We start from the raw sequence: 24,277 nt of genomic DNA, 5'->3' as shown, positions 1-24,277 counted from the left end.
TTCAGTGCGAACTGGTGAGTGGTTTAGTTTGAAGAGTCATATGAGCCCTCGCCCGTCCCCCGTCGCGCCATTCTTGTTTATGCAAAACGCAGTACATATAGAAGAAAAACAAAGCAATGAAGAATGGTACCACAACCAATCACAGAAAACTATTAAGGCAAGGTTAGAGCCTGAATTCAATGAGAGAGAGAGAGAGATGCAAATTAAAGAAAGGCAGGGAGGTTAACCAGAGTGAAAACCTCCAGTTTGCTACCAAAGGGGAAGTAAAGACAGAAAGAAGAGCGTGACAAAAATAAAAGCGGGAAAAAATATGAAAAGGGGCGGAATGGGGTCATTATAGCCTTTCTAATAGGCCACTGTCACGTAAAAAGGTCAACAAAGCCTTGACAGACTTTCGCTGCGACGACAGTTCATGTAGGCATTCCAAGACTGACTGTTCTGAAAGTGGCCTGTTGTGAAGGCGTGCCAACGCGGTCGCTATTGTACCGGTGCGCGCTGTATCGAGGACAGTGGCAAAGTACATGTTCTATAAGCTCCTCGCCGCCGCAGTGACTGCAAGCCGCGCTGTCGTCCGTACCGACTCGGAAGGCGAAAGATCTTGTGTAAGTGACACCAAGCCACAGTCGGCAAAATATTGCTGTCTCGAGTCTCTAGAGTCCAGGTGGGGGTCGAAGTCGAAGGGATGAGTCCAGTCGGTGTGGACGTGTGTGCTTGACGCTTGATGTGTTCCATAAAGTTCGGATGGCTTCATTTGCAAGCACATGAAGTTTCATTGCAGCGTCTGTTCTTGAGAATGGAATGGAGTCTTGCGAGCCCTCCTCATGTGAAAATCATGCTGCTGCGTTGGCATGTTCATTGGCCATAATGCCACAGTGGCTTAGAATCCAGTGTAACATGATGTCATGTCCTTGCTTGACGAGGTGGTGAAGCAGCAGTCTGATTTCTAGAACTAGTTGTTCGTGGGATCCTCAGCGTAAGGCAGAAACCAAACAATGAAGAGCAGCCTTGGAGTCACTGAACACGATCCATTTCTTGGGTAGTTCATCAGAAATTACACGAAGTGCACAACAAATAGCAGCAAGCTCCGCGGCAGTTGATGTAGTCTGGTGAGATAGTCGAATCTTTATGGTGGAAGGTTTTGCAGGAAAGATCACCAATCCTGCAGAACCATTCACCGTGGTTGAAGCGTCAGTATATAGATGATGATGCTCGTTGTATGTCTCGTACAGAAAAAGCAGTGAAAGCTGCTTGAGTGCTGGAGACGAGAGTTGGGCTTTTGTTCGTATTCCTGGTACCATTAGTCGAACCTTTTCTTGAGCCAAGCACCATGGGGGAAACGGAACTTTCGCTGGAGCTGTATAATCTGATGGAAGGTATGCACGATAGGACAGGACTGTTTCCCAAAAGGAGGCACGTGGTCGATCCTCTGGCACTGTGGCTAAATGATGGGTAGAGGCGCGAGCAGGGTGTCTTACATGTGCTCTGAACGCTTCCATGACTATATGGGTCTTGGCTGGGAAATCCTGTGCAATGGCAATTGTTTCAGCTGCTGACGAGCACCGCGGCAATCCAAGACACACTCTAAGTGCCTGGGCCTGGACGCTTTTGAGTGTACAGATATTACTTCTGCAGGTGTTGGTCAGCACAGGCAAGCTGTATCACAAATACCCAAGAAAAAACGTCTTGTATAGTTGCGTCATTGCGTGTACTGACGTACCCCAGACTTTTCTTCCAAGAAGCGCAAACACATTGGAAACATCCGTCAGGTGCTTTTTTAGGTAGGCTACATGAGGACTCCAGCATAGGTCACGATCAAAGATTACGCCTAAGAATTGGTGCATCCTGACATAAGGTATGCTTTGACCGTCGATAGAGACATCGTGTGATCTCATTGGCTTTCGGCTAAACGGGACCAATGCGCATTCTTCTGGTGAGGTCTTGAGGCCTTGTTCTTTTAAGTATGTCGATGTTGATGCCACAGCTTTTTGAAGCCTTGCGGGTACTTGCGGCCATGTCACGCATATGCCCAGACGCAAACGTCGTCGGCATATATTTATATTTTAACTGTGTTCGAAAGTTGTTCCACGAGACGAATGACTACAAGGTTGAAAAGTGTGGGACTCAAGACACCGCCTTGTGGAACTCCATGGTGCGTATAATATTGCGAGGTTGGGCCAGCTTCAGTGTTAACAAATAGAGTCAGACTATGTAAATAACTGCGTGTCCAACGATATAATCGACCGCCTAGGCCCACCGATTCTAATGCTTCAAGTACGGTGTCATGAAGAACTTTGTCGTAGGCTCCCTTTATATCTAAGAACATTGCGACAGATAACCTCTTACACGTCTTTTGGTGTTCGACATAGGTTACCAGATCGATAACGTTGTCGATAGAACATCGGTGATGTCGAAAGCCAGCGGTGGCGTCCGGGTAAATTTCGTAATGCTTAAGGTACCACTCAAGTCTGGCGAGGATCATTCGCTCCATTACCTTCACGACGCAACTTGCCAGCGCAATTGGCCGGTATGAAGTAATCTCTAAGGGAGACTTGCCAGGCTTAAGAAGCGGTACCAGGTGGGTGATCTTCCAATCTTGAGGAACTTTGCCCTTCTGCCAGGACTCGTTATAGATATTATGCTATGTCTGCTACTATGCTATTATGCTATGCTATTATAGCATACGGTAAGATATGTCATCCGCAACAGGCGACGACAGCCGATTACATAAGGCGAGCGCCGCGTCAACCTCTGGCGTCGTGAAAAGCAGATCCATCCGTGAATCCGTGAATCTGCAATACAGTTCAATGTAAGCGAACCTGTGCGATTTAGCTGGCCCGCAATCATAGCACCGAAGTCTTCCGCCACATCAATGTCTTGTCGGCGCTGAAATAGTGCTAGGGCCTTAAACGGAAAACGCTGTTCCGGAACAGAACGTAGAGCTCGCACAGTTCTCTATATTTGAGATAGCGGTTTACGGGGATCTAGCCACGCACAAAATTTCAACCACCGCTGAGCCTCTATTTTATTCATGCGGCGTTATATCTTCTTTTGCATTCGCTGGACTGTTCTTAGATTCTGAATTGACTAAGTTCGCCAATATCTTCTTTCAGCATGACAGCGAGTCGCACGAAGCCGTTCCAATTCCAGGTTGAATTCAGAATACCTTGCAGAACACGTGAGTGTGTGCGTGGCTGTCTGTGCCGTTTTCTTGATAGCTTGTTGAAGTTCACAACAGAGGCCTTTGTGACAAGCGTCCTCAATCTGGGATTTAAAGATAGTCCAATCTATTCTTCGTAGAAACGCCAATGCATGAAAGCCCCTACTCCCTACAGCTAGAATAGAACTGGCAGAACTTTCGAAGTTAATCAAAAAGCGTAAGACAGCTGAAATAAGGATGTATAATATGGATAGAATTGAATATGCTCTCAGGAACGGAGGAAGCCTAAAAGCAATGAAGAAGAAACTAGGCATTGGCAAGAATCAGATGTATGCGTTAAGAGACAAAGCCGGCAATATCATTACTAATATGGATGAGATAGTTCAAGTGGCTGAGGAGTTTTATAGAGTTTTATACAGTACCAGTGGCACCCACGGCGATAATGGAAGAGAGAATAGTCTAGAGGAACTTGAAATCCCACAAGTAACGCCAGAAGAAGTAAAGAAAGTCTTGGGAGCTATGCAAAGGGGGAAGACAGCTGGGAAGGATCAGGTAACAGCAGATTTGTTGAAGGATGGTGCGCAGATTGTTCTAGAAGAACTGGCCACCCTGTATACGCAATGCCTCATGACCTCGAGCGTACCGGAATCTTGAAAGAACGCTAACATAATCCTAATCCATAAGAAAGCGGACGCCAAAGACTTGAAAAATTACAGACCGATCAGCTTACTGTCCGTTGCCTACAAAGTATTTGCTAAGATAATCGCAAATAGAACCAGTAACACCTTAGAGTTCTGTCAACCAAAGGACCAGGCAGGATTCCGTAAAGGCTACTCAACAATAGACCATATTCACACTATCACTCAGGTGACAGAGAAATGTGTGGAATATAACCAACCATTATATATAGCTTTCATTGATTATGAGTAAGCGTTTGATTCAGTAGAAACCTCAGCAGTCATGTAGGCATTACGGAATCAGGGTGTAGACGAGCCGTATGTAAAGATACTGAAAGATACCTATAGCGGCTCCACAGCCACCGTAGTCCTCCATAAAAAAAGCAACAAAATCCCTATAAAGAAAGGCGTCAGGCAGGGAGATACGATCTCTCCAATGCTATTCACAGCGTGTTTACAGGAGATATTCAGAGACCTGGATTGGGAGGAATTGGAGATAAGAGTTAATGGAGAATAGCTTAGTAACTTGCGATTAGCTGATTATATTGCCTTGCTTAGTAACTCAGGGAAACAATTGCAATGCGTGCTCACTGACCTGGAGAGGCAAAGCAGAAGTGTGCGCGTGGCTGTTTGTGCTGTTTTCTTGATAGCTTGTTGAAGTCCACAAGAGAGGCCTTTGTGACAAGTGTCCTCAATCTGAGATTTAAAGACAGTCCAATCCATTCTTCGTATCGTGGTGGACGTATGCGTATTAGACATTCCCTTGATCTTGAGGTAAGTGGGGATGTAATCACTTCCGTGCATTTCAATCTCCCAAAGCCACTTAACATGTGCGGCGAGGTGGTGGGAGACCAAATTCAAATGGAGACAGCTACTGTACTTTATTCCCCGAAAAAGTTAGACTCACGTCATTCAGCAAGTACAGACAACTATTGGAAACTAATGAAGCTAGTCGTCGTCCGGTCGCGTTAACCTTTGAGCTTTCCCAAATCGTAGTTTGTGCGTTGAAGTCCCCAGTGATAATACATGGACCAGGTTTTGTTTTTAAGATGTCTTCTAGTGTTTTGGTGTCGAATCGACTCGATGGAGACAGATACACACCCAAGAGTGCAAAGTTGACTTTCGTATTTTTAACATGTCATGCACACATACTGATTGTCGTCATGAGGTTGCACCGGTTGCACGACGTGAGTGAGTTCACGGCGAATAAACACGACGACCTTGCTACTGTTGCTGTCGCTTGATGAGAATATTGTCTCGTAACCAGCTAGTCTTATTGGGTGTGATAATCTTGTTTCACAAATGACAATGATTGAAAATTGGTTAGCGACAACAAATTGACGAAAATCGGCGATGCGAGATCTTAGACAACTCGCGTTCCACTGAAGGATCGACGCTTCTCTGACCTCCTTACGAAATATCTGGTGATTGTCAGTCATGGCTTAACTCAAGGCTTGCTAGGACGGCGCTCAGCGCGTCGAGAACTTGTAGCCCACTTCAAGCAGATGGAGTGTCAATGCTTGTCAGCATGGCCCTGATGACATTCACAGTGGATCGCAGCACATTTGTCCGTCCTCTGTTGAAGCCTCACCAACAGAAGCGGGCTTCTATGAGAGCATCAAGCGTGAAGTCTATTTAGAAGACTGAGAGCTTGCGAGCGCCGGCCACTCTTCCACGGGGGCAGCCTTTCCGTCTGAGGCCTCCTTGTGCTCTCGAGCGTTCTATTTGAAGATGATGGCGTTGGCGCAAACGGCGCATGAACTCCACCCTGTCTTTAGCGTTTCCGTCACTGACGACGTCGATGCCGTATCTTTTTTAGGCTTCTCTATGGGTTGAGTTATCCCTGACCATTTGCTTCAGAACTTCGAACTCTTTTTTTATTCTTGGGCATTCCTTAGATGTTGCTTCACGGGTGCCTTCACAGTTGCCACGCCTAAAGTTTGTAGCACGGCAGACATATACCGTGTGTGACTCCGCGCACCGGGAGCACGTTGTGGAGTTTGCGCAGGTGCCCTTAACACGCCCGATCCTGAAGCACTTGTGGCATTGAAGCGGCTTTGGGACAAACCGCCGTACGACATGTCGGAAATGACCGACCTTTACTTGCGAAGGGATGGAATCCCCCTTGAAAACTATCTTCACACAACGGCTGTTTCCGAGTCGGCATGCGTGCGTGATAACCACTCCTTCGTATGCCGGTTTTATCATAATTGGCAGGTCCGAGTTCGAAATTGCCAAGTCAACATCGTAGATCACACCTGCCATGCAGGCCCCATCCATAGGTATGACCGGTCGTACTTTTATGCTGCCCAAATCTGTTATCTGTCGTAGCGTCTCCAGCGTGATTCCACGGTTTGTGTCGACAGCTAGAACATTCTTTCATGTGTTCAGGCGGACTTCCTTGATTTCGTTTGGCGCCTTTCCCTCAAGAAAAACAGAGAGAGCTTACCTGTTCAACACTCGAAGGTTGACGGAAGAATCCACTGGCATGAAAAGGATAGTGTGCGGCCAGCGTTCACTGCCTGCCTGCATGGTAGACGTACTCGCTGGTGACGACGCCTTGATAAGCCTCCTTTTAGCCCTTCGGCTCCTCACCGACACGAAGCTGTCATCGGATGAGTCGTCACTTGTGATTGAGTAGACCTCTGTGTGGTGCCGGACCAGGTGCCTCGTTTCCTTGAGGAACTTGTAAATGTGGAGCTCTGGTAAGACGGGCTAGCAATAGGGTCTGCATTCATGACCACAGGAGTAGGAGCCTCTCTTGAGCGTTCACTGGTGGTTGACCAGGTGTCTTGAATAATAGAAGAGCCTGCGGAACGTTCCGCGTCCATCGCCTCAAGCCAGGACGCGGAAAGCGGCCCAGAGACTGATGAAAACTTGACGAAAACTGGCTAGCTGGGACAGGTGCGTTCTAGCACTGATTAACTTTGTCATCGTTCCCCTTGAATTCAATTAGAGAATTCCATTTTGCTATACTAAGGATCATGAAGCTAGTGCCACTTACTTCAGTCACATTATAAATTCAACATTGTGTTCTGCTTTACAAATGAACAGTGAACGACGCCCTCGTTGCCTTTCGCATCGCTTTGTTGACATCTTTGAAGAGATAAAATGCTGGTCATTAATATTTGACAGTAAAATTGAGTGGCCTGAAGCATGAATGGACGAGTTGCCACAGAAATTACAAGTCGAAACAACTGCGAAGTTCGAATGTGTAACTTCACCAAGTTTAAAACCCAGTTTTATGCATTCTTGACAAATCCGTAAACTGGTTCAGTACGCGATATCAAGAAGAAATAGGCGTTTATTAGTGCATTGCGTCTAGTTATCAACTACTCGTTACCCAACGTTATCGTGCATTGCTGTAAGATTTGCTTTGCAGCTGTGGCGGCGCAAATTCAGCTAAAGGTGGTTGCCGGACTGGTAATGTAACAGTTATATGTCACCACGGGCGGTGTCACCGCCGGCTGACCCACGGAAGTATGTGTTCTGCGCTTTTCCAAAGCTCCCTAATAATTTTTTTTGTATAACACATAAACTCTCTCAGATTCTACACGCTTTTACCGAAATGTGCACGGGTCCCTCTCACTAATCGTTCAACATTTCAGACTGTAAAACGAGGTTAAAGACTATGAGGCAGACTGCATAAAACTTCTAAAATAGAAAGGCTCTATTACAACAGATAATATATACTAGCAGTCATGCAAGACTTAGTTAGATACATATTGTTGTGTAGAAGGTGGTGGTGGTGGTGGATTGTAGCAGCAGGCGGGTTTAGCCAGGCGAACAAGGCCGGCAATTGCTCCGCCCGAGCGTCTCTCACAATACCGCTGATGGGTTTCACCATATGTCCATCAACCCAGTGTCTCTTAAGAATTCGATGAGGAGACGTGAAGTTTCCTTGCGGGCTATAAGTTATGGTATATGTGGTGCAATTCTGTGAATTAGCGTCAGTTCACTCCGTCCTGAAAAACTACAAACTGTGCATCTCATTACACATCTTCATGTGCATTTATTTATTTAAGGAACTGTAAATATTTGTGCCTATTTATCACGTGCTGGTATAGTATCATCAGTGGCTTCGTGGACTCGTGTGCAGAAATTTGCATTTGTTCCCGCTCTTTGACTATATTTAGTGTTTCTCGGTGTTTATTATCATCACGTTTTGTATGGAATGTGACGCGGAGTAGCTGGTTTCACTTAAGGCACCAAGGTGTCCTTTCAATTAATGTTATTGAAAGAAACTGAATATGATTATTTTGTGGTGCTGGCAAGTAACCTTTATCTATAGAAGGAAGAGAAGGTAAAGGAGAATACAGGAAAAGACAGGAAGGTCAGCCGGTGAAACTTCCATACACTCCTCAAAAGAATGCTCAATTGTACTCACATCCATGCTGCCCGAAACGTCTAGAACAAGGACGACGCGAGGCGCCAAGTCTTCCTTTTGCTGAGCTTCTTCGAAGGTCACGTGGATGGACTTCGACGGATGGGATCTGGAAAGTCTTGTATAAGCAGAAAAGAAAGGAGGACTATCAAACTAGAGGTTCAGTGTTGCCATCACCTGTTACTTTACATGTGCAGTTTACTAACGTTAGCACTCATCTTGGTTACGCCGATTCAGATTCACCTTAGCTGCCCGTACTCGAACAGATTGAGTAAAAACAATTTAGTATTCTCGTATCAAAGCCAGTCGAAAAATCCTTCGAATATAACCTGGTATTCCTTTATATTGTCGGCGCGCTAATCCGCCGACATCATATGTCAGGTTCTATGTAGAAATTTAATTTTCTTATACACACACACACACATATATATATATATATATATATATATATATATATATATATATATATATATATATATATATATATATATATATATATATATATATATATATTGTTACGTCCAAGCGCGTCAAAGGGACACGGGGATCAAGAAGAGAGAGGAAGAGGAGAACAAAGACTGTGCAGCGGCCATTCCTGTTCTTCGTAGCCTGCCGTTCCTGTTCTCGCACGCCTAAATAAACCCCTTTTCCCCGTGCTTGTAACAAATTGGTGGACGGTGCGGGGTACACCTCGTAACCACGGAGCCTACGCTGCTACAACTTCGCCGAAGCCGTCGACTTGCCGGACTTCCGCCACCCTCACCTGCCATGCCTGAACACGCCTGCCAGATTCCCGAAGGATCTGACGCGGCTTCAAGGCCAACACCTGGTGTTCCGTGGCAATACTACCGGGTGCCACTCACTTTCGGAGGAAAAGCCGGAGAAGATGTCGACGAGTGGCTCACGAACTACCGAAGGGTGAGCCGATCTAACGGTTGGAACTCGACCGCACAATTGTCCAATGTTGTGTTTTCCCTCACCGACACAGCGCTCGTCTGGTATGAGAATCACGAAGACACGCTCACTTCATGGGAGCTTTTCGTCGAGGAGCTCAGAGCGTGCTTTGGAGATTCTAGCGCAAAAAAGAAACGCGCTGAACAGACGCTGTCGCAACGAGCTCAGATTCCCGGCGAGACCTGTACGACTTATATCGAAGAAGTGCTGAAACTGTGTAAAATAGTCAATTCTCAAATGTCTGAAGATGACAAAGTTGGACATTTGTTGAAAGGAATAGCCGAAGACGTCTACAATTTTTTGATCGGCAAGGAAAGCTTGGATTCCGTGTCTGACGTCATTCGCCACTGCCGGACCTTTGAGACGCTGAAGATGCGACGGATAATACCGAAGTTTGGTCGCCTGGCTAATGTCACGACGGTGGCAAGTGTAGACCCGAGCTCGTGTGTTGACCTTCCATCCACTATACGGCAGATTGTTCGTGAAGAGTTGCTCCATCAGGAAGAGATGTACCGTTGCGCACCCGGCATCACTGGCGCGTACTCACCACACGAGATGAGAAACACGGCCGTTTCGACGACATGGCAACCCACGGTGAACTCAGCGACCATCGAGTATAGGTCTACCCCACAAACGAGAGGGACCATGAGCTATCAAGGTCATGACTACGCCCAACGCCCACGCCGCACACACGCCTCCCAGCGGCCGATGCCTAGCCATGATGAATGTCACCCACCTACTGTCTATGCAGTCGACAGCAACATGCGCGACTACATGGAAGAACATCGCAATTTGAGGCATCTGCCGGTATGTTTCCAATGCGGTGTCGCGGGCCACATAGCGAGGTTCTGCAATCGTCGCCCAACAACGTGGAATGGTCGATCCGGATCTTCAACAAGGCCCACACCTCCTACGAGGACAACTCAACTGCCGTACACCACCTCTTGGTCAGCTGGCGTCCCTTCTGGCAACGATTACTGGCAGAGAAGCTTCCGGAGCCGCTCGCCGGCATCTGACAGGAGTTTGACGCCACCGCCGACATCTCGTGCACCGCGTTTACGCCAATCTCCATCGCCAGTGCGCCGCTCCTCCTCGCCTTCACAACCGGAAAACTAGCTAGCGCGGCCGATGGGGGTGAGGTCGCTCGACACGTGCTATCGACAGAAATGCCCCCTGCAGTTGCTATGATTAAGAACAAAGTGCATGTACTTGTTGATGGTGTTGCTACAATGGCTTTAGTGGATACCGGAGCAACTGTATCCGTAATGAGTCTCGGTTTTAAAGGTCGGTTGGGGCGTAAAGTTGTATTTCGGTGGGACCAGGCTGCAACGTTTTGTGGAGTGAGCGGCGAGTCGTTGCGCCCTGTTTGTGTGTGCACTGCTGACGTATCCTTGGCTGGTAGAGTTTTCGTGACAGAATTTGTAGTTATTCCCCGATCGACGCACGAAGTGATTTTGGGCATCGACTTTTTGCGACAGTGTGGCGCGACCGTCGATTGTCGCACGGGGGAAGTTTGCGTCGATGGCCATGTTTCGTCCGGGCTCTTAGAGGAGCCTTGCAGTCAAGGTGAACTTTGTGTGTCTGCAGATACTGTTGTGCCTGCGTCCACCTCGGTGTGCGTGCCGGTTGTATGTCGCGGTGCAGTTCCAGACAGTTTCGATGCCTCCGTAGAGCCAATGCATCTAAATTGTGTGAAGAAGAACGTTTTTGTCCCTCATTGTGTGGTATCCATCGGCAACGGGCGAGCTGGCTTGTGGACGACCAACTGCTCGGCAGAACCCGTCCTGCTTCCAGACGGCTTGAAACTCGCCTACTTTACAGAATACACGTCTTCGTCCGTAGACGTACTAACAGACTCGCCGTGTGAACCTGCTAACCTTCGCCAAGTCTCAGACAAAAAGCTTCTGTCTATGATCAACAAGTCGCTCAGCACAAGGGAGCGCCATACCTTGGTGGATACGCTTTCTAAGCATCTGTCAGTGTTTGACTTTGCGCAGCCGGACAAAGCGTTCTCGATTCCCGAGTCACGAACGCGCCATACTATCGATACGGGATCTGCGCGCCCGATCAGGCAAAAGCCTTATCGCGTGTCGCCTAACGAGCGCAAGATAATCGGGGAACAAGTGAGCGACATGATGAGAAATGGGATAATACAAGAGTCCTCGAGTCCTTGGGCTGCTCCGGTCATACTCGTCAGAAAGAAAGACGGTAACTGGAGATTTTGCGTCGATTATCGAAGATTAAACGCCGTGACTAAGAAGGATGTCTACCCGCTGCCCCGGATAGATGATGCAATCGATTGCCTTCATTCGGCCTCTTATTTTTCTTCAGTGGACCTGCGCTCAGGATATTGGCAAATCCCGATACACCCGACAGACAGAGAGAAAACAGCCTTCATAACCCCGGATGGATTATTCGAATTCAATGTGATGCCATTTGGGTTGTGCAACGCTCCAGCAACCTTTGAAAGGTTCATGGACACCATTCTGCGTGGGTTAAAATGGAACATCTGTATGTGCTATCTTGACGACGTTGTTATATTCGGGCGCACATTCAATGAGCACAATACGCGCCTGGATATTGTCCTCAACTGCATCAAAAACGCCGGCCTGGTTCTGAACTCCAAGAAATGTAAATTTGGTGACCGTCAAACCCTTGTGCTGGGTCATCTTGTTGACAAAGACGGTATCCGGCCTGATCCCCTCAAGACGGCAGCTGTCGAGGCATTCAGTGCACCGCAGTCAGTGAAGCAACTTCGTAGTTTTCTGGGTCTTTGCTCTTACTTTCGCCGATTTATTCCTGGTTTTGCTGACGTCGCTTATCCTCTGACAAACCTGCTACATAAAGACGCACGGTTTGAGTGGACACCCGAGTGCGATTCCGCATTTCGTCAGCTGAAGTTCCTGTTAACCTCCCGACCTATCCTTCGCCACTTCAATCCTACTGCGCCGACAGAAATCCACACAGATGCTAGTGGCGTTGGTCTGGGTGCCGTATTGGTCCAACGCTATGAAGACCGTCAGCACGTGATTGCTTACGCAAGCCGCTCATTAAGCAAACCTGAACGGAATTACACGGTGACAGAGCAAGAATGCCTCGCTGTAATCTTTGCGGTTCAGCGATTTCGCTCGTACTTGTACGGACGCCCATTCCAAGTCGTCACAGACCACCATTCCCTGTGCTGGCTCGTGAACCTTCGCGACCCTTGTGGTCGCCTTGCGCGCTGGGCTTTGAGGTTGCAGGAATATAACTTCACTGTTTCCTACAAGAGTGGCCGAAAACACGCTGACGCAGACTGCCTTTCCCGTATGCCGCTTGCCACGACAGACTGCGACGCAGACGATTTTGATCATCTCGTCGCTTCTGTGACACCCGCTTTTCCAGATATCGATGCGTTCAAAACAGAACAACGGACCGACACTAAATTGGAGCCACTCTTTACTTCTGCCCATTCAAGTGCAACAAGCAGCTACTGTGTACGTGACGGGCTCCTGTACAAAAGGAACTACTCAAGCACGGGTGCCCGCTTCCTTCTAGTGGTGCCAGAGCGTCTCCGGCCAGCAATCCTTCAGGCTATGCACGATGACCCTACCTCCGGGCACTTAGGCACTGTGCGCACACTTTATCGCATTCAAGAACGCTTTTACTGGCCCCGGATGCGACATTCGGTTGAGTTTTATGTCGCCAGCTGCATACAGTGCCAGCGTCGGAAACGCCCAACCACTGCCCCATCTGGTCTCCTTCAACCTGTGCCGCCTTCCAGCTCACCCTTTCGGCAAGTTGGAATTGATCTGTTAGGCCCTTTTCCGAAGTCATCTAAGGGGAACCGCTGGATAATTGTCTGCGCCGACTATTTCACACGCTATTGCGAGACGGCGGCTATACCATCAGCAACTGCCACCGAAGTGTCGCTTTTCTTACTTCACGCTATTGTTCTCCGACATGGACCACCTGGTGTTATCATAAGCGACCGGGGACGTCAATTCACGGCGGATATAGTGGAAGAGCTTGCGCGTTTGTGTCACTCGCACCTCAGACACTCGACGCCATATCATCCGCAAACAAACGGCCTCACTGAGCGCACTAATCGAACGATCACAAATATGCTTTCCATGTATGTTGCGTCCGATCACAAGAATTGGGATGAAGTTCTACCGTTTATTACTTACGCATATAACACCGCCAAGCACGAGACAACCGGCTACAGCCCCTTCTTCCTTCTATATGCTCGGCCGCCGCGGTATACGCTCGACACTGTCCTCCCTTTTTACCACCACGACAATCCTACGGTCGCCGATACGCTGTGCCTCGCTGAAGAGGCTCGGAGACTTGCGCGTCTTCGGACTTTGGCATCACAAGAAAACTCCAAAGCCCGCTACGACGCACGACATCGGCCAGTTACATATAACCCTGGTGATCTCGTTTGGCTTTGGACGCCCACAAGGAAGCGCGGTTTGTGTCAAAAGCTGCTGGCAAACTACGATGGACCGTATGTTGTCATCGACAAAGTCAGCGAAGTGAACTATACTCTCGCGCGCCTCACGAACACTGGTAGACGTTCTGCTAGGACACACGTCGCGCATGTCGCACGGTTGAAATCATGCACGCCACGACAAGCTAGTTGACTCGCCCAGGGGGCTTTGTCTGCGAGGGGAGGTATGTTACGTCCAAGCGCGTCAAAGGGACACGGGGATCAAGAAGAGAGAGGAAGAGGAGAACAAAGACTGTGCAGCGGCCATTCCTGTTCTTCGTAGCCTGCCGTTCCTGTTCTCGCACGCCTAAATAAACCCCTTTTCCCCGTGCTTGTAACAATATATATATATCAGGCACGTACCCAGGGGGGGGGGGCCCGGGGGGGCCCGGGCCCCCCCCCCCGAAATGAAGTGGCATACCCCCCCCCCCCCCCCTCCCCACCCACGCCACCACTCCTCACACATTCCTAACGCGCCGCCAGAGATGAATGTTGAGACTTCGCAGTTGATCATCGGTCAGCATTATGCTGCCTTTTTCACTCCTTTTAGATGGCGATAGTTATCGGCATCTCTTGTAAAGTGAAGGAAAGTTTTCTCGTAGATTCCGCACCCGCGCGATTAACTCGAGATGCGTTCAGTTGTCACCATCTATTCAACCATCACGCGCATAGCTGTTGCTTTTGTTAGTTCAACCTTCTTTGTTTAGGCTGATCCTGGGACCAGGAGAGTGATGCGGCTGTTACTCAGCTGGTCTGTACTCTCATGGAACTAGTTGCGGCCGGAGAAAACGCCAATTGCGTTTAACTTATCCCTTAGCTTCATTGTTTCCTTGAGTTACGGCTCGCCCCGACGCTGGCAGATGCCTGGAACCATATACACGTTATATGGGTTAGATAAGGTGGGAAATAGAATAATGTGAAAGAGCGTCCATCATGAAACCCTGCAATAACCCTTAAACCCACTAGCAAGATGACCGTCGCCCGTTACCTTGTCTGTTTTAGCCTAACTATATAGCACTTTTCGTGCAAAATTGGCAACTGGAAACAAAAATCGCAAGGAGTTGAGAAATTAAGTGATCTACTAAGGGAGAGAGCAAAGGCAACAACCAAACTTCAAGCAAAAGCGAATTATAAAAAAGTTAATTGTTGTTTATGAGAATATTTAGGGATCAACATCTTTTTATTTAAAAAGGAAGTAGAGAAAAGGCCGCCGGAAGTGGAGAACAGTTACTTGTTTTGAATGACGCTTCTACAGTTATCGGTCCAACCGCCTCACATAGCCACTTCTCTGCTGTGCTTATGTGGGTGTTTTTCTAACCTTTCGCAGTGAACGCAGTACGTCTAGAATCGCAGAGTCCTGCGCTCTACGTGGTCGTATGGGACTGGCGGCCGCACAGCGTTACGCAATTCGCGGAACTGTCAAAACTGATCAACAAGGCGAAAATAACTGATATTCGAAACTATAACATGAGAAAGACTGAAGAAGCCGTAAAATATGAACGCAGCCAGAAATCAGTAAAAAAAGAAACCTGGAATAGGACAAACCATGATGTATGCACTAAAAGATAAGAAGGATAATATCATCAGCAATCTCGAAGATGTAGTAAAAGCAGCGGAAAAATTCTGAGCTGACCTGTATACAGTACCCAGAGGAGTCACGATAGTTCACTTAGAAACAGTAATGAACGGGATATAGAAACTCTCCTATAACTAGCGATGAGATCAGAAGAGCCCTGCAAGACATGAAACAATGAAAACTGGCAGGATAAGGTGGAATAACAGTCGATTTAATCAAAGATGGAGGAGACATAATACTTGGAAAACTGGCGGCTCTTTATACGGAGTGTCTATCGACTGCAAGGGTCCCAGAAAACTGGAAGAATGCAGACATTATACTAATCCACAAAAAAAAAGGAGACGTTAAAGAATTGAACAATTATGGGACCATTACCTTGCTCCCATGCTATATAAAATATTTACCAAAATAATATCCAATAAAATTAAGTTAACACTGGATTTTGTCAACCAAGGGAACAGGCTGGCTTCAGGAAGAGATACTTTACAATGGATCACATCCATGTCATCAACCAGGTTATCGCGAAATGTGCAGAGTACAATAAGCCTCTCTATGTGGCTTATATAGGTTACGAAAAGGCATTTGATTCAGTAGAGATACCAGCAATCGTAGAGGCCCTACGTAATCAAGGAGTACAGAACGCTTACGTAAAAAGCTTGGAAAATATTGCTACATGCGTGAGGTATCTGTTTGTTTGAATGAGGCGCGTAGGCGCCATCACTCCAGAAAAGAGGAGGAAGAACGAACTGGGCTCGCGCTGTGAATCTAACCGGTCAGTGCTGCAACCGTTGTTGTAAATATAATCTGTAAATAGTTTCTCGTCTTACTGACTCGTCTTTCGCGTTCAAATATCTACGAGGTTCTAGAGCTACTTTAATTCTACACAAGAAAATCAAGGACATACCTATAGAGAAAGGGGTCAGACAGGGAGACACAATTTATCCAAAGCTATTTTCTGCGTGCATAGAAAAATTCAAGCTATTAAACTGGGAAGGCTTAGGAGTAAAGATCGACGGCAAATATCTGAGCAACCTTCGGTTTGCCGATGACATTGTTCTATTCAACAACAATGCAGACGAGTTACAACAAATGATTGGAGACCTTAACAGAGAGAGTGTAAGAGTGGGGTTGAATATTATTATGCAGAAGTTGAAGATAATGGTAAATAGCCGGGCAAAGGAACAAGAGATCAGGATGGCCAGTCGGCCACTAGAGACTGTGAAGGAGTACGTTTACCTAGGTCAATTAATCAGAGGAACCCTGATCATGAGAAGGAAATTCACAGAAGAATAAAAATAGATTGGATCGCATACGGCAGACATTTCCAGCTCCTGACTGGAAGCTTACCATTATTATTGAAAAGTAAGGTGTGCAATCAGTGCATTTTGCCAGTGCAATATGTCCAGTGCCAATGCATTCGCCAGTGCATTTCCCAGTGCATTTTGCCAGTGCATATGGGGCAGAGACTTGAGAGCAAGTTAAGGACCACGCAAAGAGCGATCGAACGAAGATTGCTAGGCATAACGTTAAGAGTGATAGAGAGTGGTTTGGATCAGAGATCGAATGGCTATAGACGATATTCTAATTGAAATCAAGAGGAAAGAATGTAGCTGGGCAGGTCATGTAATGCGCCGGTTAGATAACCGTTGGACCATTAGGGTTACAGAATGGGTACCAAGAGAAGGGAAACGCAATCGAGGATGACAAAACACTAGGTGGAGCGATGAAATTAGGAAATTCGCGGGCGCTAGTTGGAATCGGTTGGCGCAGGACAGGGGTAATCGCAGGGAGAGGCCTTCGTCCTGCAGTGGACATAAAACAGGCTGATGATGATGATGACGACGACGACGACGACGACGACGACGACGACGATGATGATGATGGAGGTGGCGCCCCCCCCCCGAAAAAAAATCCTGCGTACGTGCCTGATATATATATATATATATATCATAAGGAGCCAAAGGTTCCCACCTGCGGCAAGTTGTTTCTTCATCCACTTTATTTTCCAATAATTTATCGTTTCATTACTTCATTCAGTAAGCACAAGTAATTTCCCCTATGTTGTCCTTGGTGTCAGTGTTTGTTGGCTTCTTATGAAATGATTAATAAAAATCGGGCCCCTCGGTTAACCCCCTTTCTTCTCGTTTATATACACATATATATATATATATACATATATATATATATATATATATATATATATATATATATATATATATATATATATATATATATATATATATATATATATATATATATATATAGCGAACGGACAATGAAGCTAAGGATGACATCGGGGAAATCAGCTTTGGCTGAACTGTGAACTCTGAACTGAAATTGCACTGTAGAAAAGAAAATAATAAAGTACAGGGAAATAAAAGTGCACGAGAAAATAGCTTTCGTCCTAAATGTGGGAGGGTTCGCGACGAAACATACGATGTATTTATTTATTTAGTTATTTATTTATTTATTCCTAGAATTGGGCAAAAAGAATATCTACAATATTCGGCGCCATATATATCCTATTGGTGGTATGTGCGATTCGTGCTATTTAAATAAAAGTTAACAAAGGTGGACAGACATAAAGGTTGTTAAGCAGAAGCGGCTCGACGCAGTAACCAGGGGAAAAAATCGCTTACTTCTGAAAGTCCGCGTTTCCACTGATAACTTTCCAGGTGGACTGTTGCTTGCAGAGGACGTTCTGCTTGCTTGGGGCGAATGGGTTGTGAGCTTTGGGCCCGTCTTTGTCGTCGCAGAACTGGCTCACCTGTCACAGGATGGATGTGGTATTGAGTATAGCGCGGCATACGTTTTCATCAGCGCTCACATTATGTTATTTTGCATAAAGAATACCACCTTCGCATTCGCGCAACTAATCTTTTAAGAGCAGGTCATCTTACAGCGACTCCTATGCAAGCAATCTAGTTATTTGTTGTCATTCAAGGTTATAACGTCAGAGGAAGGTTTAGCTCGGAGCACCTTATCTAAATTCATGGAAACGGAAAAATAACTTTCCTCGGCAACCAATGTACCGAATTTCATGAGGTTTGCTGTACTTCAATGAGAAAGTTAAATTATGGGGACTGTGGGTGGTAGATTCTTTAGTTAGGCCGTCGATTGTCTACTAAGAATTGTTGAAAACTGCATGATTTCAAAAACAAAATAATCAAGTTTACTATTCTGTAACTCAGCAATGAAAAAAACAGTATAGTTTTGTAAACTACGCCTAATAATACGTCTAAAGCGAACAAGACGTATGCGTTATTTGGAATATACCATTATATTCCCGAGCGGGACTTTTTTAATTCCCTTGTAAACATCCTAACAAATGCACGTAAGCCTTAAGTGCACATATCAGATATGTCTTAATTAGATGCTCTACCGGGTGCTGTTTACCGAAGTGTGATATCTGTTTTTGGTGCAGCGTTACACACTGGTAAACTTCTTGTCTTGTTGCTGTTCTACTAAAATTGCGGATTTTCAGAAATTTTTGTTAAGTATAGCTAGCTGTGAATAAGAAGTTTGGTATTTACAGTCCCTAGAAACGAAATTTCTCTCTGAAATGAAACAAATTTCATTCAAATTGATCCGTCAGTTGTCCTCGAAGATACTTTCTTCGTTTTAGACGTATTTCAATACGCGGTATCGGAGTTATCCCCAAGCCATAGGTTCCTCTTAAACTTATTAAAAGCAGTGGGGACACTGCGCTTTTTGACGATCCCGTTAATCCCTCAATGTGCTTAAAGGGACACTAAAGTGAAATATTAAGCCATCGTTGCCTGTTAAAATACCATTCCAGAAACCTCGCAGCGCTTGTTTCGTGCCAAGAAAATATCTAGCTTAAGACTAAATGGCGTCTGAAATGTCCAAATACTTTTATCGCAATTCAAATGTTCCGCCTCCCTACTGGGGAGTGGTGACGTTGCATACACCATCACCGCCATTTACTGCAGTAGGTTAGTAAAGTGTCGCCCCACAGATGGCACTACGGTTCCTTTCGCAATACGCAAACGCATGGCCATGGAGAAACCGAGCCAAGGCAGAGCGTTGGATTCACCACGGCAGCTGCTTTTGGTCAAGTGGCGTGGAACGGGCAGGCATCGCGCAACATCACATGGACGTAGAATTCTCTGTTACTTGCAGTTTCTGTGAGTTTCACGAAACAACAAAACCAGCGCAGACGACGCTATGACGAAGCTACTGAAACACGAAAGTGCAGGTGGCACAGAGTCGAGCGAAAACCAAAACTTTCGACCACCCGCGTTGTTGCCAAGGGTACCGTCAGTGAGCTCTTCATAAATATCGTACAGAGCTCGACAAGTACCACTTTTTTCCGTCTTATAATGTGATTTGAGGATCTTTTTATTACGAGTGCTTGTGTTCTAGCGACAGAATTATAACGAGGAGTGCCTACGTCATCGGGCTAGCACCTAAATGACCCGGTGGAGTCTCAAATATTGCCCTGCATTTACCTCCATTTCTTAGGGGTGTGCGAATATTCGAAATTTCGAATACGAATCGAATATTTTTCTTATTCGAAGCGTATTCGATTAGAGAAATGCATATTCGTAAATTCCCGAATATTCGAGGACGGCCGAATAATGGTCGAAACGGCGAATATTAGGACAGACTGTGAATAATTTAGTTATTAACGAATTATATGCTTGCTCCACATTCTCCTAAGAACATGTTTATTCACTGAGAGCTTCACATGATCCGCTCATTATCTGTATGCTCTGCATCAAGATGGCAAGTTGGGCCAGTTGGTTGGGATTCATAGTAAGGTTGGTTACAGCGCAACACAAAACAAGGACAAAAGAAGGTACAAAACCACGACAGAGCGTTACAGCACTGTGATCTTAAGTGCTGTAACGAACCTTACTATGAATGTGTACGCTCTGTTCCAGTCTATCTGCATCAGGCCCGTGAGACATCATCAGTTTCGATTTTTTTTACCAAGCTTTATTCCAGGGCTCTTTCATAACAATATATGATGTACTTTCAGGCTTTGTAAGTATGCGCAATAAAATATGCACCTAGAAAATGTTACCTGGACCAATGTTGTCACAGTGCATAGAGAGCCTTCACTTTCTGAACATGTTCAGCAGTCAATTTTCCTTCGCGATAATCTGTAACAAGCGTTTACCTGACAGAGCATTACCTTACATTACCTGAGTGCATTACCTATAGAATGAGTGCCTCTTTAACCTGAAGCAGCCTCGTAAAATGCATTATTATTTTTAAAAGGGTAATAAAGCTATTGTTACCTTGTTTTGCAATTTTTCAATGCTACACATATATTCGATATTCGATTCGATATTCGAAGACAGTTTTTCGCCTTATTCGTATTCGATTCGTATTCGAAAATTTCAATATTCGCACACCCCTACAATTTCTCGATTACTACAGCTGTGTTCGCGATAATATTAACACCTTAGAGGTTCTCTAGCATTATTCTATTACTTTATCTGACTTAAAATTTGCTTCTAGTGTCAGTCGCAGAACTAAGTTTTAAGACTATCCAACTGGGCATTACAACCACGCACAAATAATTTGTGTCTTTCATGCCACTTATTTAATCATTTCCGTCAACCCAGCAAGCATCGATGAATATCTCCCTACACTGCAACTAACGTTTTTATCATTGCATCAATGCTTGGTCTACATGGCGAGTTACCCCTTGTGGAATCATATAAGTAAATAACTCCGACAAGGACGATCACAAAGGAACGAGATTCAACAGCTGAAGCGCAAACTATACAAGCTTATGCTTGACCTGGTATGACAGCTTTGAGCTCCACTGCTTACTTTATCGAAGTGCTCAAAGCTATATTTACGTTGACGAGTGCAGCACGTATACATCTGAACGTAATCGAATTTTTCTTTCAAGTTCGTCAGAGCAAGGCAAGGAAAAAAGAAAGCAAGTACATTCTCATGTGGAACCTTTACACTGAATAACTTCGGCTACGCCACCCTTCAAAAAATATCAGCAAAAAAAGTAACCGCAGCAGGTAATGCCTTTCAAAGACCATCACTAACTTTTTACAAGCTATTTAATAACTTGTGACATTTACCCATGCATGGAGGTGAAGTTAGTAAAGGTTACTACCGCCTCTTTCTTGATGTCTATCATGCTGCGTAGTGGCAATGACAGTACGAAATCTAGATTAACTGTATCTTTCTATCATGTCTTCGAGTTAATGTTTGCACAGAGTAGGGCATAAAAATATTAGGAACAGCTTTCTTATCATATTAAAATGCATAAATTTTCACCCGTACAACCTATAGTCTTAAATGTGCGGCAATAAATAATAAGATTTACTATGTCACCTTTAATAACGACAGTTCCTTGCAACGTAGGGAATATTGTGACAAACAGTTAGCAACGTACATTTACTAATTATTAGTTAGTAATAATAACTTAGCAACAATTTTTCCAAGAAGGCATAATAATTCCTGCAGATTAAATTTGACCACCAGGGTTTCTTTAACTGGCGCCTATACCTAAGCGCACTGGGGTTGTAATACCCATGCATTCGAATGCGACGGTCGGGGATGGGTGCCGAACCCACGGCCTGATGCTCCACGGTACCCACTGAGAAGGTCCCAGCCATTGTACATAAGAGTCAAGGACGGCTCTCACGTTGGCCAGGTATGGCATGAACATGATGGATGACTCGACGGGATTCCAGCTCGGTTGCTGCAAGGTGACCACGCAGTCTTTGGCGAAACGACACTTGTCGTTGATTTCACACTTTCCTCCGTCGGCTCTTCTTGCGGTGAAGGCAATCCTGCTCGAGCAAGCGTTCAGCCTCACCTGCGAAGACAAGTGGGGCGCGCAATAATGATCGCACGATGAGGACAATGAACTTATGAACAGCTAAAGCATATCACCAAATCAGGGTTTAGTGTGCTTTCTTTTTATTTTGTTTTGTGCTAACGGCGGGGAGGGCACTTTTGTAGCCAATGCTCACGCAAGTACAACTCCCAACGAGAAGCGAAACGTGCAATGAATTTACCGCAAAATAGCTTTTTTTTCAATAACTACTACTCGGGAATATTACAACTGTGGGAGACGAGACAAAATGATATAAATACGTTTGTTTTCTGGCCACATCTCAAAACAGTGGCATACATTAAAATTTGCGCTATAATGGTCAATAGACCGTCGATTAAATATTTGTGTGAGTAGTGGTTGTAAATAACTATTTTAGGGGCAACCTTCTAATTGCAGAATAAAAGTCGACTTGCACTCCAAGCATCACCATTTACTCGAAATTCTGTGACTAGCAGCAATTTCGAAACAACACAAATCCAAACTGCACCATCAAATGCAGTGTTGTTCCAGCTGACGCTTTCTTTTCTTCTGCAGTCGGTGCCCAGACCTGATGACAGGAACTGATGTGTATTTCAGGGCAAACTACTACTACTACTACCACTACTACTACTACTGCTACTACTACTACTACTACTACTACTACTACTACTACTACTACTACTAGTACTACTACTACTACTACTACTACGCCTGCAATGCTGGGCAGTGCTCTGGAAGATTCGGCGATCTACGTCCACATGCGTTCGCCGTTCCTCACCTTTCCGCGGTCGCAGTAAGTGAGTGGATACCGCTTGTCCTCAGCGTTGCCGTACTCGTCGAAAACACCGTAACGGTAGTGGGCCCACTCATGCACCATCACGTACGCTGCGAGCAAGGATCACGTCGTGAAATGCCTGCCTGTCTTCTGACGCCCCATTCATATGCAAGTTACTTCCAATAAGATCTAGAGAGTCAGATAATAGAATCTCAATATTGTCAGTTAGTTGAAACGATCATTCACTCAATCAGTCAATCAATCCGTCACTCTGAGCTAAAAAAAAATATTATTCCAGTGACTAATCACCACCCAATTCAAATTTATGCGCAAATATATTAAACAGAAGAAAGCCCCGAATTCCAAGCAAGTCGAAGTGAAAGTTAGCGGACAATTACATGGTAAAGATTGCTTATCTAATTTACAAAAGTATATCATAACTGTCATGTGTACACTGACATCCAAGCTGTTAATTTCCAAAGAAGACTCTGTCGAGCACTAATCGGGGGTACTAGAAGTAGTGATAACGTCGAGGGACGCTATCGTTGTCAATGTCGACTCGTTTAACACTGCGTTAACTTCTGCGCGGAAGTTCCATGGGTTCCCGATGACACAGGGCGCCTATAGCACCTTGATATTTTCTTCAAGGTTTTATTTACCATTAACGAAAACATAGGGTGTAACATCTGAAGCATCTCAAACGAGGCTCCGGATTAATTTAGCCTAACCGGATCTCTTCAAGCCTGCAACTGCTACACGGTGCATACCAGCACACTGCTATTTTCACATGCCGCACTCATCGAATCGAAATGCGGCTGCTACTGCAGGGAATCGCACTTGCGAGCTCTTGTTAAGTAGCCGAGCAATTAACGAACGCTAAGCGATCGGCTGCCGTTTACCGTTGTGGCTGCAGTTGTCGTCTCCTCCGTAATTCCATTACTATCGTTTCTTAAGTAAGAAACGAGTAGGTAAATAAGAATAAATAATTGCCCTGCAACGTCTACCGTATCGTATATGCTGCGCTGAGTGTGAGGCCTCGTAAATTTCGAATTGAGCACGGGAAACTTTCCTTTGAGCTTATAGTAATGTTCTTGATATGCTGGAGCGAAGTTTCGGTTGTGGACAGCTTATGAAACCAAAGTCAAATAGGATTAATGGCTACAGCAACTAAAATATTGCTCAAACAACATTTCATTGTTCGTGTTTTCAATAAATGTTTCATCGGTGGCCAGAAATAAAGGTGAACAAGTTTTACTTTTCCTTGATGTGTCTTTTGTAGGGGTGTGCGAATATTGAAATTTTCGAATACGAATCGAATGCGAATAAGGCGAAAAACTGTCTTCGAATATCGAATCGAATATCGAATATATGTGTGGTATTAAAATATTGCAAAACGAGGTAACAATAGCTTTATTACCCTTTTAAAAATAATATTGCATTTTACGAGGTTGCTTCAGGTTAAAGAG

The 24,277-nt window shown here is 45.4% G+C and overlaps 1 protein-coding gene across 1 annotated transcript in view; it reads right to left on the bottom strand.

The window, feature by feature from the left end:
• LOC139060798 (calcium-activated chloride channel regulator 1-like) overlaps nucleotides 1-24,277 on the bottom strand; it is a 46,263-nt gene that overhangs the window by 15,039 nt on the left and 6,947 nt on the right. The window contains exons 4-7 of the mRNA XM_070539957.1: nucleotides 22,815-22,921; nucleotides 21,863-22,036; nucleotides 17,859-17,986; nucleotides 8,222-8,336 (exon numbers count right to left, since the gene is read on the bottom strand). Of these exons, the coding sequence (XP_070396058.1) occupies nucleotides 8,222-8,336; nucleotides 17,859-17,986; nucleotides 21,863-22,036; nucleotides 22,815-22,921 (524 nt within the window). The remainder of the gene's footprint in view (nucleotides 1-8,221; nucleotides 8,337-17,858; nucleotides 17,987-21,862; nucleotides 22,037-22,814; nucleotides 22,922-24,277) is intronic.

Source organism: Dermacentor albipictus, chromosome 6 (assembly GCF_038994185.2).
Source record: "Dermacentor albipictus isolate Rhodes 1998 colony chromosome 6, USDA_Dalb.pri_finalv2, whole genome shotgun sequence".
NCBI lineage: Eukaryota > Metazoa > Arthropoda > Arachnida > Ixodida > Ixodidae > Dermacentor > Dermacentor albipictus.
This window is presented reverse-complemented; position numbering and strand designations above follow the sequence as displayed.